Here is a 13,659-nt window from a genome sequence, read left to right as displayed (position 1 = left end):
ATAGCCTATTTTCCAACTATAGGACCTTAAATAATTTGGTTTCATCTCTCTTCAGGCTCTGGTGGAGGAAGTATTCACCTTATTTTACCTTTATTTAAGCAAAAGTACCAACACCACAATGTAAAAAGTCCTGCATTCAAAATTCTACTTAAGGAAAAGTACAGAAGTATTAGCAACAAACCACTTCACGTATCAAAAGTAAAAGTACTGGTTCTGCAGAACAATGTCCTCTGAGAGTCTTATATTATACACAGTTTCAGCTGCTGGAGGTGGAGCTATGGTTTCAACTACTTTAAATAGGCTGCAGTTTGCTATTTTAGTTCAGTGGTTCCCAAACTAGGGGACAGGCCCCTCCAAAGGCTTTCTCTAATCTTTGGTGGTTTTGTGATATATTGAATCATTTGACCTCTTTGGGGCTCTTATTGTTATTCAAACAAAACAATCTGAGAAGTCTTGGGGGGGGGGGGATCTTTGGTCTCTTTGGTGGAACTTTCAGCAACTTTTTGTAACTGGTTACACAACCCACAAAGTGTGTGTGAACCACTGGTTTCATCTTTAAACTTTAAAAAAAGGAATCCTCTTTTTTTATGTAAAATGTAAATCTGAAAAGTTACTGAAACAGGCTGTCAGATAAATGATGTCTATGAAATAGTGGACTAAAAAGTAAAAAGTAAAAAAATGGAAATGCTCAAGTAGTCAATACTCAATATTGACTAAATACACGTTACACTGAGCTGCTTTACAGAATAATAAAGTGAGAAGAAAGCCAGTCTGATCATCAGACTCAACAACCTGAACAAAAAGGCAGCTTTCACCTCCAAAGAGAGTTTCCCTCTCAGCTCAAAGTCTCCCGGATTCAGTTTCATTGTAGGCTATTATAAATGTATCCTCTTTCTTAAACGTACAGTCTTAATCTGAAAAGTAACAGGCTGCAGATAAATGTAGTGGAATAACAACTTGCCTCTGAAATGGTGGACTATAAAAAAAAGTATCCCAAATGGAAATACAATTAGCCTACAACTAGCTCAAAATTGTACTTCAGCACTTATTAATATACTCAGCTGCTTTCCAGAATAATAAAGTGTGTCTAGAGTGTGACCTGGACCTGCTCTCTGTAAATTGTCCTGAGATAACTTCAGTTGTGATCTCACACTAGAAATAAAAAGGACTTGAATTGAATTAAAGTGAGAAGAAATTCTGATCTGTCTGATCATCGTGCTCGACAAACCTGAACAAAAAGGCAGCTTTCACTATCAGCTCAAAGTGTCCAGGATTAAAGGTTTATTCCGCCCACTCAGCCTGGACAAAGCTACAGAGAGAACTAATAAACACGGTGTGTCTCTGTTCTGCTCTACATGCTCCACATGATAAGAAGAGCCTGAGCAGGGGGAGAGAAAAAAATAAATAAAAACCCATCCATCATCAGCCGGGGCCGGTCTGAGGCGCCCTCTGCTGGCAGAACATCTGCACTACACATCTCCTCTCTGCACTCACACACATCCTGCCAGATGTTGAACATCCATGACACGATAAACTGGCCTCCCCCCCCAAAAAAAAACATTTAAGTGACTTTTGTTTCATGTAGTTATGCGTTAATATCCACGTGCAATGTGGCGAGAATTGTATTTACATGAAGTCATTTAACCTTTTTCATTATTAAACACATTTTCTTCATTTACGTTGAATCGTAGGACACGGCTGCATCAGTAAACAGTGTTTAAATAGATTCAGTATTAAAATGGTAACCCATATACGGTTAAAGATATGTTTGTAATGCTTTATGGGTGGCTTATTATTCACCGGACATCTTGCACCACTTTCTAAAACACACGTTCACACACACTATCAGACGAGTCTTTGCTGTAAAGGAGAGCAAACAAAAGAGGAAATTCCGTTCCATTTACGCAGCGTCTTTGCAGTGATTTATCACCAAAAACCGCAGTATCTTATATTTGAAATATATTAGAAATAGAAACATTTAAGCATATTATCTCGAGTGCAAAACACAGACTTTTTTTTTTTTCCATCGTGACAGGGCAAAGTGTGGCAGCAGTGCGCTTCCTCCTCCTGGAGCATCTGCGGCTGCAGATCGTCTCCTGACCCAGCGATGATCCCCGCCGCCATGAATTATTCATGGGATCCGGGTACAGATTACCCCTATCAATATGCAATACTCATTACGCTGGTTAAATTGCCACTTAATAGTTATGAATATGAGGAAAATGTCTGGGACACATATAGCCCACCACTGGTTTTAACTTTTTTATTATGTTTTTTTTTTTTTTTGTACCTGAAATGAGTTTGAAAAGACTTTGAAAATATTGCACGTCTCATATAATCTTTTAGTTTTCTGGAGATAATGTCATTAGGTTTAATAAGGGGGGTGTGGGGGGGAAGCAGACATATAGCCTGCAAATTTCTTTATGTTAAGTCAGTGGAGCCTGCGTCCAGCTCATGGTTGTCCGAGACTTCACCTTTGGCCGCTCGGTGACTTCGTGACAGATCGGAATAAATCGCTTCAGGACTTCGCTCAAGTTCGTTGCATAAAGCCTCCAAATAGTCTTAAAGTCTAAATAATGACATTCTGTGCGTGTTTTTTTTTTCTTCCACAAAACATTTTTGTGTTTACAAATTGAATCACTTTTCTTCTTTCTCATATATATTTTAATACGAGAACCCCTGATGAACACTGGACACTGTTGGGCAGAAACACAGGGCTTTAAAGCCTTTTTTTCACCCCCCAAAACAGAATACGTTTTGACATTTTAATTCTAACAAAAGATTAAAAAGTGTCATATAATTGGAGTTCTTCTGCGGTGGAGAAATGTGGAAGATATCTGACTTGTTTTACTGAAATTGTAGCAGCAGTTATGGTTACAATAAAGCAGGAACTTAAATCTGACATTTTAAAATAAAATTTCTAGCAGCCACAATATTTCTTTCTTGTTTTTATAGAAACCTGTTTTCCAAATTCCCCAGCAGCTTAGACTAACTTAATATAACTGGTCACTACTTCTTTCCTTCAGTCCAGCCGTTCCAGTCCCATCCATGCAGTTAAGCCGTCACTTTCATTCAAGGTTGTGAATTATATAGTACATTGTCTACTCCCCAAAACCATAAAACCAACTTTATGGACCTCACGTGACTTTTCACAGTCTGTAAGTAATATAGGTCTATACAATCTTTGGTAAGGGGGGATTTTTTACCAACTTCAGCCTTGCTTATATACCTGTAAGCCAAAGCCACTTTGTGTTTGGGGGGGATTTTATCACCAACATATTTCCCACATGGCAAACACGCATCTCGCTGCAGAAGAGTCAGAGGAGGTAAGTTTGAATAACCAAAAGTTAAGATATTTCTGTTATTTCTCTGCTGCAAAGAGGTAAAGAAAAAAAAAACGTTGTTGTTCTTGTGACACTTGTATACTTCTAACAAGTTAATCAGGAGTTTAAATCGGGTCAAAAGCGACCCAGAAGTTGTTACGCAGCTGCTTTGAGAGAGAAAAAAACAATAACCTGACCTGAATTTTGTATTTCTTCCTATTGATAATACAGTCGAGACAGAGCGATTGAGAGAAACTTTTATTTCCAAGCGCTATGAGTTCACTTACAAATACAAAAAGCTTATTGGCGAAAAAAGCTTACATCACTGCCTATCCACAGAATAACCTTTGCACTAAAAATTCATCACATTGACAGGTTGAATACATTTGCATTGCTCATAATTATTCTAAACAATATTATTAATAATTATAATAATAATAATAATAATAATAACACAATATCCTAAAGCTACACGTTGGCTTGAAACTTTATGGATCTGGCCACAAGATAACCATCGAAAATAGCAGTAAAACTTACACTAAAGCGCTTTGAATGGCCCCGGAGTACATCAGGTTTACATTCAATGAAGAGCAGCATATGGTTTGGAAACTTTTTTTCTTTTAACTGTACATTGAATTTACTCCTGTTAGACCGTCAAGAAGTCACAATAAAGAGCTCAAGTTGAAACACCTTCAAGAGAGAGAGAGAAACAGAGAGAGAGAGAGAGAGAGAGAGAGCAAAAAGCAATGAACAGTCAATACCCCCAATAATATTTACATCTTATTTTTCCAAATAGGACATCTAAGCTATCATAGAACAACAACAGGAAACTAGAAATGGCATTTTTAAGACGACAGAATACTTCTTTTTCTATCACAATAGCATGCTGCAAGGTGCTGCGCTTTCAAATAGCTTTACAGTACTCATGGATTCTTTTGTATTTCTTTTTTTCTTTTCTTTTTTTTCCAGCGATGATTATTATTATTTTTTTATTTCTTTTTTTTTTTACTCTCCCCCAAAAAGTTATTCAGTTGTGGAAGGCGCTGCCTCCTGTTACAAGACTCATGCTTTTCAGTTTATTGTCCTTCTTCCACTTCATCCTGCGGTTCTGAAACCAGATTTTGATCTGTCTTTCGGAAAGACACAGGGCGTGGGCTATCTCTATCCTCCGCCGCCTGGTTAGGTACCTATTGAAGTGAAACTCTTTCTCCAGCTCTAGCGTCTGGTACCGGGTGTACGCGGTTCGGGCCCTTTTCCCATCAGGTCCAGTCATATCTACAATTTTACAGAAAATCCAGAAAAATTAGCAACTGCACTGAACATCAACAACACCAACAAGAACAACAAGAGGAAGGTTTTTACTGCCAGACTTTTAAATTTGGCTTCACCACGAGGATGCACATTGGGGATCACAACACGGAATGAAGCAGGGAGGAATCATGCAACCAACACGACACATAACAACACTCACACACGGTTATTACTGCCTTTCTTATCTCCAGCTAGATTGCCGACAGCCAGCCTGCCTTCTGCACATTCAAATCCACATTTCACCACCCACCCTATATCTCTCAGGCTCCAGCGGCAGTTAACCTGAACCCAAACAACCCCATAAAGACTTTTCGAATAACGTCTATTTTTTTTTTTTTCTTCAATCACCCACACCGAGCTGCCCACTCGTGCAACACTTGACAGATTTATGGCACACCGTCAGCTGACATCCCTCGGAACTAAATATTATTAGATGTGTAAATGAATATACCATGGCTTATGTGCAGTTTCCGCATCCAGGGGAATATTTGTGGCGATTGGCAGTCGTTTGATGTGGGAGTGGAGGAGGTGGCGCTGGGGTCTTGGTGCTGCTGCTGCTGCTGCGCCCGAGGAGCCGAGCTGGAGCCGCCGCTGCTGTGTGCGCCTTCCTCGGTCTCTGATGCGACGGTGGTGTCCTCTATCTCCGAGAAATGAGCGTTGTTGTTAGAGTTGAGATTGTTGCCGCTCGAGGTCGAGCTCCGGTCAGAAGGAGGAGAGGGGCTTTTTAGTTCCAGGGGCTCCCGATTTGCCGTGGCGCACGACGGCGGCACCGGCTCTGGAGATGAGAGCGAGCAGTTGGGTGTCTGTCTGTAGCGGGCGTCTGGCGCGAATCCCCGGGCATCCTCTCTCACGGCCCCGAAGTGGCTGCCGGTGTTGGTGCGGTTCACGGTTAGGTCCATGCCATTGTAGTTGTAGCCGAAAGACCCGGAGTGCATGGTGCCAGGGTCTCTGAAGGAGCCGCTCACAGCGCCGTTAGTCCCATAATTTAGTAACTGATAGTCGGAGCCATTTGGATAGCGCCCTGAGAACGAGTTTACAAAGTAAGAGCTCATTTGCTTGGATTTTTAAAGCCTCGATTTGTAGATCTTTGTCGCTATAATCCTGTGTGCTTGCACGATTTATGGATGCAATCATGAATTATAAGCAATGAAGCCCTACTGTACTTTGCCAGGTATGCGGCCAAATATGGGAGAGCGTTCGGGAATCACGTGCCTTTGTTGACCAGTCGTAAATCCTCACTGATGACTTCAAGAGGTAATTCATGCTCCATGGTTACAAATGATGACGAAATAATGGTCGTTAGGCTCCAGTCAATGGTGCCTCCCCGCTGCGCCCCGAGACCCGCGCAGGCAGAGAGCGCCATCTTCCGGACAGAGGCGGTAGTGCCCCGCCGGGACGCGCTGTCAGGCCCCTGAACTCATCCATCATTTATGTAACGCGCTGATAATATAGGCCACAAAAGGCTCAGGTAGCACATAACAGAGACTTATCAGCCACACTGCCGTCAGTTTAACGTGTTTAGAGTGTCAAAGTGGAAATTATTTTAATCTTTTCGCAGGTTTTATGTGAATTTAAAGGCTTATTTGATAGGTTTATTGCGACTCCAGAAGCAGATCAGTACCCTATAATAATATAAGTACTACTGCTGTTAATAATAATAAGAAAAAAAACATTTTTTAAGCAGAAATGACGCCACAAGATTTTCCAATATACATCAAAAAGCCTTTATTTCTATGTACAATTTCCTAAACAAAATATTGCACACAATATCCAGAGGTGCATTGAACACAAGGTGAACAACAATAAATAACATGTAACATTTCGAGTCTGTACAGATTGAAGAGTCGATGGCACAACAAGCCTAAAGGACTATTGGACTATAGAACAACTAACACCACAAGATGTTCAGTAAAACACAAAAAGCCTCTTTTAATGTCATAAAAATAACAATAACAAAACTCAGTAGGCCTACGATAATGAGGTAACAACATTGTCAAAAACTAAAACACTAAAAAGTATATACATTTTGGCGGATTTTTGCATAGTCCCCTAAATAAAAACACAGCACAAGGACGAACAGAGGAGGACCTGATTTTAACCTCTAATGCAGACATCATCACCGTGCAGATACTGAAATAAAGTCTATCGTTCTACACGTCTCTAACTGGGGATTTGCAGCACTTTATCTACAAAGAAATAATACACCATTTTATGTTGGGAGTGTGCGCACACACACACACACACATGCCTTTTTATTCAGTGTCCTTTTAGCTCTTCTTGTCCGCCTGCTCCTCCTCCTCCTCGGGTGTCTTTGAGGGATTGAGGAGTTTGTTCTCCTTTTTCCACTTCATCCTGCGGTTCTGAAACCAGATTTTGATCTGTCTCTCCGTCAGACACAGGGCGTGGGAGATCTCTATCCGGCGCCTCCTTGTCAAGTAGCGGTTAAAGTGGAACTCCTTCTCCAGCTCCAGAGTCTGGTAGCGGGTGTAGGTCTGTCGGCCCCTGCGGCCACTGTTTCCAAATGGACCTGGAACAAAAATAAAAACAAAAAATCATGAATTATTAATTAAATGTTTGTCTCGAGTGAATTTCCAAAGTGTAGGAGAAAAATCTACCTGAGAGTGCACTCGAAATCTGTAGTGGTGTGTCTGAAAAAATACAATAAAGTGGTAATTTAGCTCCAAATCACACTCTTATAACATTCAAATATTATATTTTGTTGTTTATAAAGTAGGGAATTATGATATAGTAATAAACTGTACTTTAACGTGGGTATTTCTTTTTAAATGTTCCCTATAGCCTATTATTACACCTCTTCCTAAAAAAGGTGCGCAAATGGCACTCAAGCTTGTATTCATTTTTGTTTTAATCTATTCTATAATGTCACTATATTTCCAATAATTATGCATATGACACGTCTTATAGTGAGTTTAGAATTACTTGTATACTACATTTTATTCTTAAAAAAACAACTTCTAAATGATGTCTTTAATGTAGGCTACAATAGGCTGTAGCCTGCGTAGTGCGTAAAAGTGCCCCCATGGTGTGTTTTCTCCTTTACGACAGCAATATATTGTTCTTTAACATTACAGTAAGGATGTACAGTCCGAGTCAGACTGCGCACTGACGCACAAAGCTTATATAGCGTCTTGTTTTTGAGATGCTAGGCCTGGACATTTAATCGCTGCTGAAAGTGTCTCTGCAATATTTAAACTGATAAAAAAGACCCATTCCGAAGATGCCATGACACTAAAGAGCTTTAAGTTGCAGCTTGGGTGGTGTAGGCCAAGTCTGTGTGTGTGTGTGCGTGCGTGTGTGCGCGTGCGGTCGTGTATGTATGTGGTGATGATGTAGCAGCCAAAGCCCTGAGGGCGCATGAAGATCCGTGTGCGCAATCACAATAATCTCAAACTCTACTTTCGGCTCTGTAATCGCGCAATTATTTTCTGTTCCTGTTTCTAAACGTTAAGTAGATTACATATCAGCGCGAGTACGAAGCTCTCCGCATCTGACAGGTAACGTCACTCTGTGAGGCTCAGGATGCTCGCAGAGAGCAGGACTCTCGTTACCTTCAGGCTGCGTGACAACAACAGAGTTAAAGGTGTGTACTCACCGGCGGAGCAGGCGTTCATCCTCTGCATCCACGGGTAGATCAGCGTGGAGGACTTGTCGTCGATGCTGCTGCTCATGCTGACAGCCTGCTCCGGGCACTCCGCTTTGCGCTGCTCCTGACTGACAAACAGCGGCTGGTCGTCGCGGCTCGAGAAAGCGCACGAGCCCTCCGCGTCCTTGTAGAAAGTCCCGACCGGGTTGTAGTCGCAGGGCGCTCCGCCGCTGGCCCTTCCGTAGATGGCCGCGGCCGCTGCGCCCGTCTGCTGGTAGTAGGACCCCGGGTAAACCTTCTCCTGCATGTTGGCCGCTCCATATGTGGCCGCGCTGGAGTAGTGTCTTAACGGATCGGTGTATCCCGAGGAATATAACGGTATCTGACCCAGGAGAGAGTCCTGTCCTCCCGGCAGAGACACGGGAAAAGTAGAGTTAACAAAATAGGAACTCATTGGGTGGACAACGGGGTGTATATACTCCGGAGGAATATGATTTGTTGTCTTTTATAGTCCAAGTGGTTTTGCCATTACTTTATCCGAGATTTGGTTTTTGCTGAAAGGGGGGGTTGTGAGGTGCCACTGAACACAGAGGGGAAGTGTACCATCTGATCAACCTCTGGCCAATCACCGCCGTCTGCGCTTGCACTATTGTACCCATGGGGGGGCTCTTGTTGCGCGCAGGGGTCCCCGGTGAATCGAAATGAAGCGCTCGAGCCTGTCGGTCTTTACGCACGCTCACGCACGCACTCAGAGAGAGGCTGCGACTCACAGGAACACATATACACCAAACCAAAACAACATATAGAACAACTGTTTGTATAATAACTTCGTTTCATGCAAATACAGTCCAATAAGGCAGACGGACTTCTCCCTCGCCGTTAAGAACAAGCACGCGTGCCCAAACTCTCCCTCTCTGTCTCTCTCTCTCTCTCTCTCTCTCTCTCTCTCTCTCTCACACACACACACACACACACACACACAGTGCAAAAAGAAAAGACAAGAAAGAACAACATTGAAACGAAATGAAAACAACGCTTGCGGATTATTTCCATTTACGCACAGATTACCGGCTCCCTCTCTTTCCTCCTTTTCCTCTAACCTTCATTTCCATCTTGGTAAATCATCCAAGAACTAATAAACCCACGAATCAAACACTGCACTCTCAACAGCAGCTGCCAGCGGTCCTAATGATCAGTATCAATTCATCCAAATCCACGCAGAAATTAAAGCGTCACTGATAATGTTGATGTTTTCTTTTTATTATTATACAGATGTGAGCTCGTCCAGATTTCTGATTCAACACCAACTGGGAATGAAGTCCATGAAGACGTGCAGAGGGCACGAGGGAGGACACGCGCTTCCACACAGATCATCACCTTCATCCTCGTCATCATCATCTTCCTCACCCGGCGTCATACAGGGGAAACTAGTTCCTAATTTGTTTAAAGCTGTGTGAGTATCAATGTGTGAAACAAGTCTGAATCATCATTCAGTCACCTTTCAATGACTGTATTTAGAAATAATTAAGCTGATCAATTAAGTGTAACTTACTATTATTATTATTATTATTATTATCGTTATTTAACTATTCGTAGCTATTATGTTCATTATGTATCAATTAGGTGCTTAGTATTATCAATAACCTTCAAATGAACTGGCTTTCTGCAGTGAAAAACCCTTTTCATAGTTAATTTTGCGATTTTACAATATTTTCTTGCAAAAGAAATAGCCTACTACTATCTACATTTGTTAAATTATATGTTATAATTTATATTTATGATGTTTATGATTCCATAAAGACAATTTCTAGCTTTTTAATTAGCTTCCGCTTTTGGGAAAGTCCCCCTATTAAATAATGAATGAATAAAAATAACGAAAAAATAAACTGTTGATAAAATAATGTGCATTTTAAATGTATTAGTGTTTTGAATGAATTAGAAAGAAAAACATGTTTGTAGGATGTTAACTTATATCCATACATATATATCATCCAGTTTTTCGTCTTTGCTTTCATTTAAGATCCAGTTCGCTCCTGAGGTAAATCTTTTATTTTTTTTATTTTGATCATATCGGTTTAGAAATAATGTTGATGTAAACGTGTTAATTAAAACATCTTAAATGTCTGGCTTCAGTAAGTAAACGCCTCTTTAACAGGCCGCAGCCATGCAGCTGCTGGACGTTTGGAAAGTGCAAACAAACAAGCCCACAGATTATAAAACTGTACATAAAAAGAAAAAAAAGAAAGAATATTCCATTTATTTATTTTTACAAGATCTGATCTTATACCAGGGGTTTTAAAGCTGCAGTATCAAACACGACAGACACAGAAAAGTGCTGCAGAGGCGCCGGAAATCCAAAAATGGGTTTGACGTGGTCATTACTGACTTCACAGTTTTGGCAAAAATCACAAATTTGCCTCAATATGAACAAATATTTGTCCAAAAGTATAAAAGATTAAGATGTAAAAAAAAACGAGGCGGCGCAATGTCAACCTGAAAGCATTTCTGACTCCTGTTTCAGAATAAAACAATAAAATTAAACAATATCGAACAGCATAAAATAGAATTAAATCCATCAGAAGAGTAGAAGGTGGATAGATTTAGCTGATTTTTAAGAAAAGCGCGTCTGAGCGGTAGCATGGGGCCTGTATGCCCATCATCATCGCCACCACCATCATCATCATCATCATCATCACCACCACAGTCACATCAGTCTGGTTTACAGCAGAAATCACTCCTGATTATAGAACATCGTTAAAAGGCCTCAAACTCGCAACATCTAGGGTTCTTGTTCACACATTTTAGCGCAGATATAGCGGGTCTGTAGCTGCAGCGCGCAACGGGTTAAACACGCACCAGCAACTGGTTGGGAATATCGCACAGCGTTGAGAAAAGATGGAAGAAGAGGAAGCTTTGGATAATTGCCATTTATTTAAGACCGATCTTCCCATTCGCAGTAATATAAACACCAGGCCTACAGTGACAGCTTAGCCACAACAGAGCTGCAGCGGCGCACTTGGTGCTGCTGGAGTTAATCGCTGGCATATTAGAAACATGGTGCCCTTACCTTTGTTGATAATCCATCATTTCCTGTGTGCAGGGTGCCACTCCGCAGAAGAAGACTCGTCTCGCCTCCTTCTCCAGTCCTTTCCCCCCAAAAAAATCCCCCACTTTGTTCAAGTGATTTCATTGAAAGTAATCCCACCATCCAGCAGTGTGATGATCCCTCATTTTCAAGAACATATAGCTACACACAAGTACAGCCACATTAACATGGCGCACACAGTGAAGCACCTCGCGGAGGCTCCATCGCCCATTTTGGGTGAAAACTAAATTACGCACGTTCACCGCGTCTCGCAGCCACACTTGCGTATTCGCGTATTGCATAAACACAGAGCCAAGAAAAAAAAAAATGGTTGTGTTACCAGTGGTAAGTGAACGAGCGGTGGAAAACAGCAGCTGCAATATAACCTCATGGGAAATAAGTTCCCATTCCTGCTGCCCACATGACCGCCAGCAACCAATCCCGGAGCCGGGCGAGTCGTAAACTTCCATGGCAAAGTTGTAAATTTTCATAAACAGCAGCCTTTTTTGTGTGTGTGTGCTTTAGACATGCTTTCTCATCGCCATCTTTATTTCATCCGAAGCCCGAGATGGTTGACTTTAACGCTGGATTAAAAAGGGGAAAGTGTAAAGATGCTGAAATGAGAGAGTATTCTGAGACTGAGAGCTTGTTCCGTGTGCGCTTGGTTCTGATCCAGCTCACTAGAAAAAGGTCTGTGCAGCTTCTTATTGTCCTCTAATCACAAGTGTAGTGCTACCCAGTTATGTAAGAGTTTTCATCAGAGGATGTTAGAGGATTTTTAGCTTCAATTCTGCTAAATATTAAACCTGGAGTGATCTACTTCCTCCACATTTGTTCACAATACGCACCTACGAAGCCTAATCGTGTCATCCCAAAGCCTCAAACACGCCATGATTCGTCGTATTTTCTTCTTAAATCAAATTATTCCAGGCTAAAAAATAAAAAGATTTGTGAATTAAAGACTATTATGGTCTCTCATAAATGGAGGGTTTTCCTTCAGTCACTGCAGATCCATTTGACATTTTCCCATACAGGCCACAGATGGAGATGGTGTTCGGCTGACTGCAGTCCTGAGGGGGATTTTAAGGTCACTAAGACTTGAAACTGCACATTGTTCACCAACTTTTCTATTAAGATAATCAGGACGTCCTAGCACAGCCAAATGAATTATTGAAAACCGTTCATTTCTTTATTTCTTTTAAAACGCATTATTTCTTCGTCGTCTTCTTCTTATTTCTAATGTCTTACTTCCGTTTAGTTTAGTTTAAGAATGGTCTTTTTTTCAGTGGACATCTGGAGATTTCCACCAACAAACGAGGATTTCCGACATTTATAGACGCAATAAAACCATAAAACCATAAATTCCTGAAAGGCAACACATTCATCCTCCGCTTTTGATTTTTTTTTTTGTCTGGCCTCCAAAGTGGCTGTCCTTAAAATGTTAAAATGTTGGAGAAAAAATAAAATACGTTCATGAGAAATTAGGAATCAAAGTTTGAACTTCTCTTAAATCAAAGCAATTTAGGCCCATCTTTTATTCTGGATGTCAGATAATAATCATTCCTAATTGTTATTATAATAATACATCTATTTAGGCCGTGTGAGTTTCTGTCTACCATCTGTTGTGTTTTTGTAATATTTCAGTTAAAAAAAAAAAAGAATCAAACAAGTCTTCAGCGAGGCCTTGCTTTACCCTCGGGTTTTCAACGTTTTCTGCGCTTTTCCCCCCCACTGCCACCAGTATACACTTACACCAACTTGTTACCACTATTTTTAAACTCATTTTGGATTTTAGAGTCAATAAACATGTATCCTTTATGACATTTTATCTCATTTTAGAGTTAAAAAAATGCAGAAAGTATACATTATTATGACTGGTAGTTAAGATCATGGGATGTTTATGGATAATCACAGACTGTCAAAATTCAGTCAAAAATTGATTAAAACACCCAAAAGTCAACGATAGTATTGAACTGTTCCTTACCTTTACTTGTGAAGAGCGTTTTATGGAACCATCTGTGTTACTTTTGGGCAATTTGGTTTGAAAGAAATCCAAATTTCTGATGTAGAAACTTTGAAAACGAGGACAACAGGAGGGTTAGTAAGATCTCCCTCGACCGAAACCTATCGATGAGTTTAGTTTAGTTAAGATTAAGATCAGACATTTCATGTTCTTTCTATTGCACGATACCGATTTTACATAGAACTACAATTATATTTTTCTGCACACTTACAGTGCACAATTTATTTTCCTATAACTACTTTGGAATAGAATTTAGTCTTTTTCTGTTTTCAGTCTGCGACCAAAACAAAAGAACCCGGATGCAGAGATATCC

General features: G+C 40.7%; 2 protein-coding genes across 5 annotated transcripts; both read right to left on the bottom strand.

Moving 5' to 3' along the window:
* Positions 1-4,345: 4,345 nt before the first annotated feature.
* Positions 4,346-5,856, bottom strand: hoxb5b (homeobox B5b). The gene is made up of 2 exons (XM_028566980.1): positions 5,086-5,856; positions 4,346-4,598 (listed from the first exon to the last, which is right to left on the bottom strand). The coding sequence occupies exons 1-2, from the start codon at positions 5,684-5,686 to the stop codon at positions 4,351-4,353; spliced, it is 849 nt and encodes a 282-aa protein (XP_028422781.1). The 5' UTR covers positions 5,687-5,856; the 3' UTR covers positions 4,346-4,350.
* A 511-nt stretch (positions 5,857-6,367) lies between these two features.
* Positions 6,368-11,707, bottom strand: hoxb6b (homeobox B6b). Of its 4 annotated transcripts, XM_028566981.1 has the most exons (4): positions 11,306-11,707; positions 8,248-8,638; positions 7,250-7,282; positions 6,368-7,161 (listed from the first exon to the last, which is right to left on the bottom strand). In XM_028566981.1, the coding sequence occupies exons 1-4, from the start codon at positions 11,444-11,446 to the stop codon at positions 6,902-6,904; spliced, it is 825 nt and encodes a 274-aa protein (XP_028422782.1). In that variant the 5' UTR covers positions 11,447-11,707; the 3' UTR covers positions 6,368-6,901. The 4 variants fall into 4 exon arrangements, with proteins under 4 accessions (XP_028422782.1, XP_028422783.1, XP_028422784.1 ...); XM_028566982.1 differs by lacking the exon at positions 7,250-7,282; XM_028566983.1 differs by lacking the exon at positions 11,306-11,707 and having other exon boundaries at positions 8,248-9,007.
* Between the last annotated feature and the right edge of the window lie 1,952 nt (positions 11,708-13,659).

This window comes from Perca flavescens, chromosome 21 (genome assembly GCF_004354835.1).
Source record: "Perca flavescens isolate YP-PL-M2 chromosome 21, PFLA_1.0, whole genome shotgun sequence".
In the NCBI taxonomy this organism is placed as follows: domain Eukaryota; kingdom Metazoa; phylum Chordata; class Actinopteri; order Perciformes; family Percidae; genus Perca; species Perca flavescens.
The sequence above is the reverse complement of the archived record's forward strand: the minus strand, read 5'-3'. Positions and strand labels throughout refer to the sequence as shown.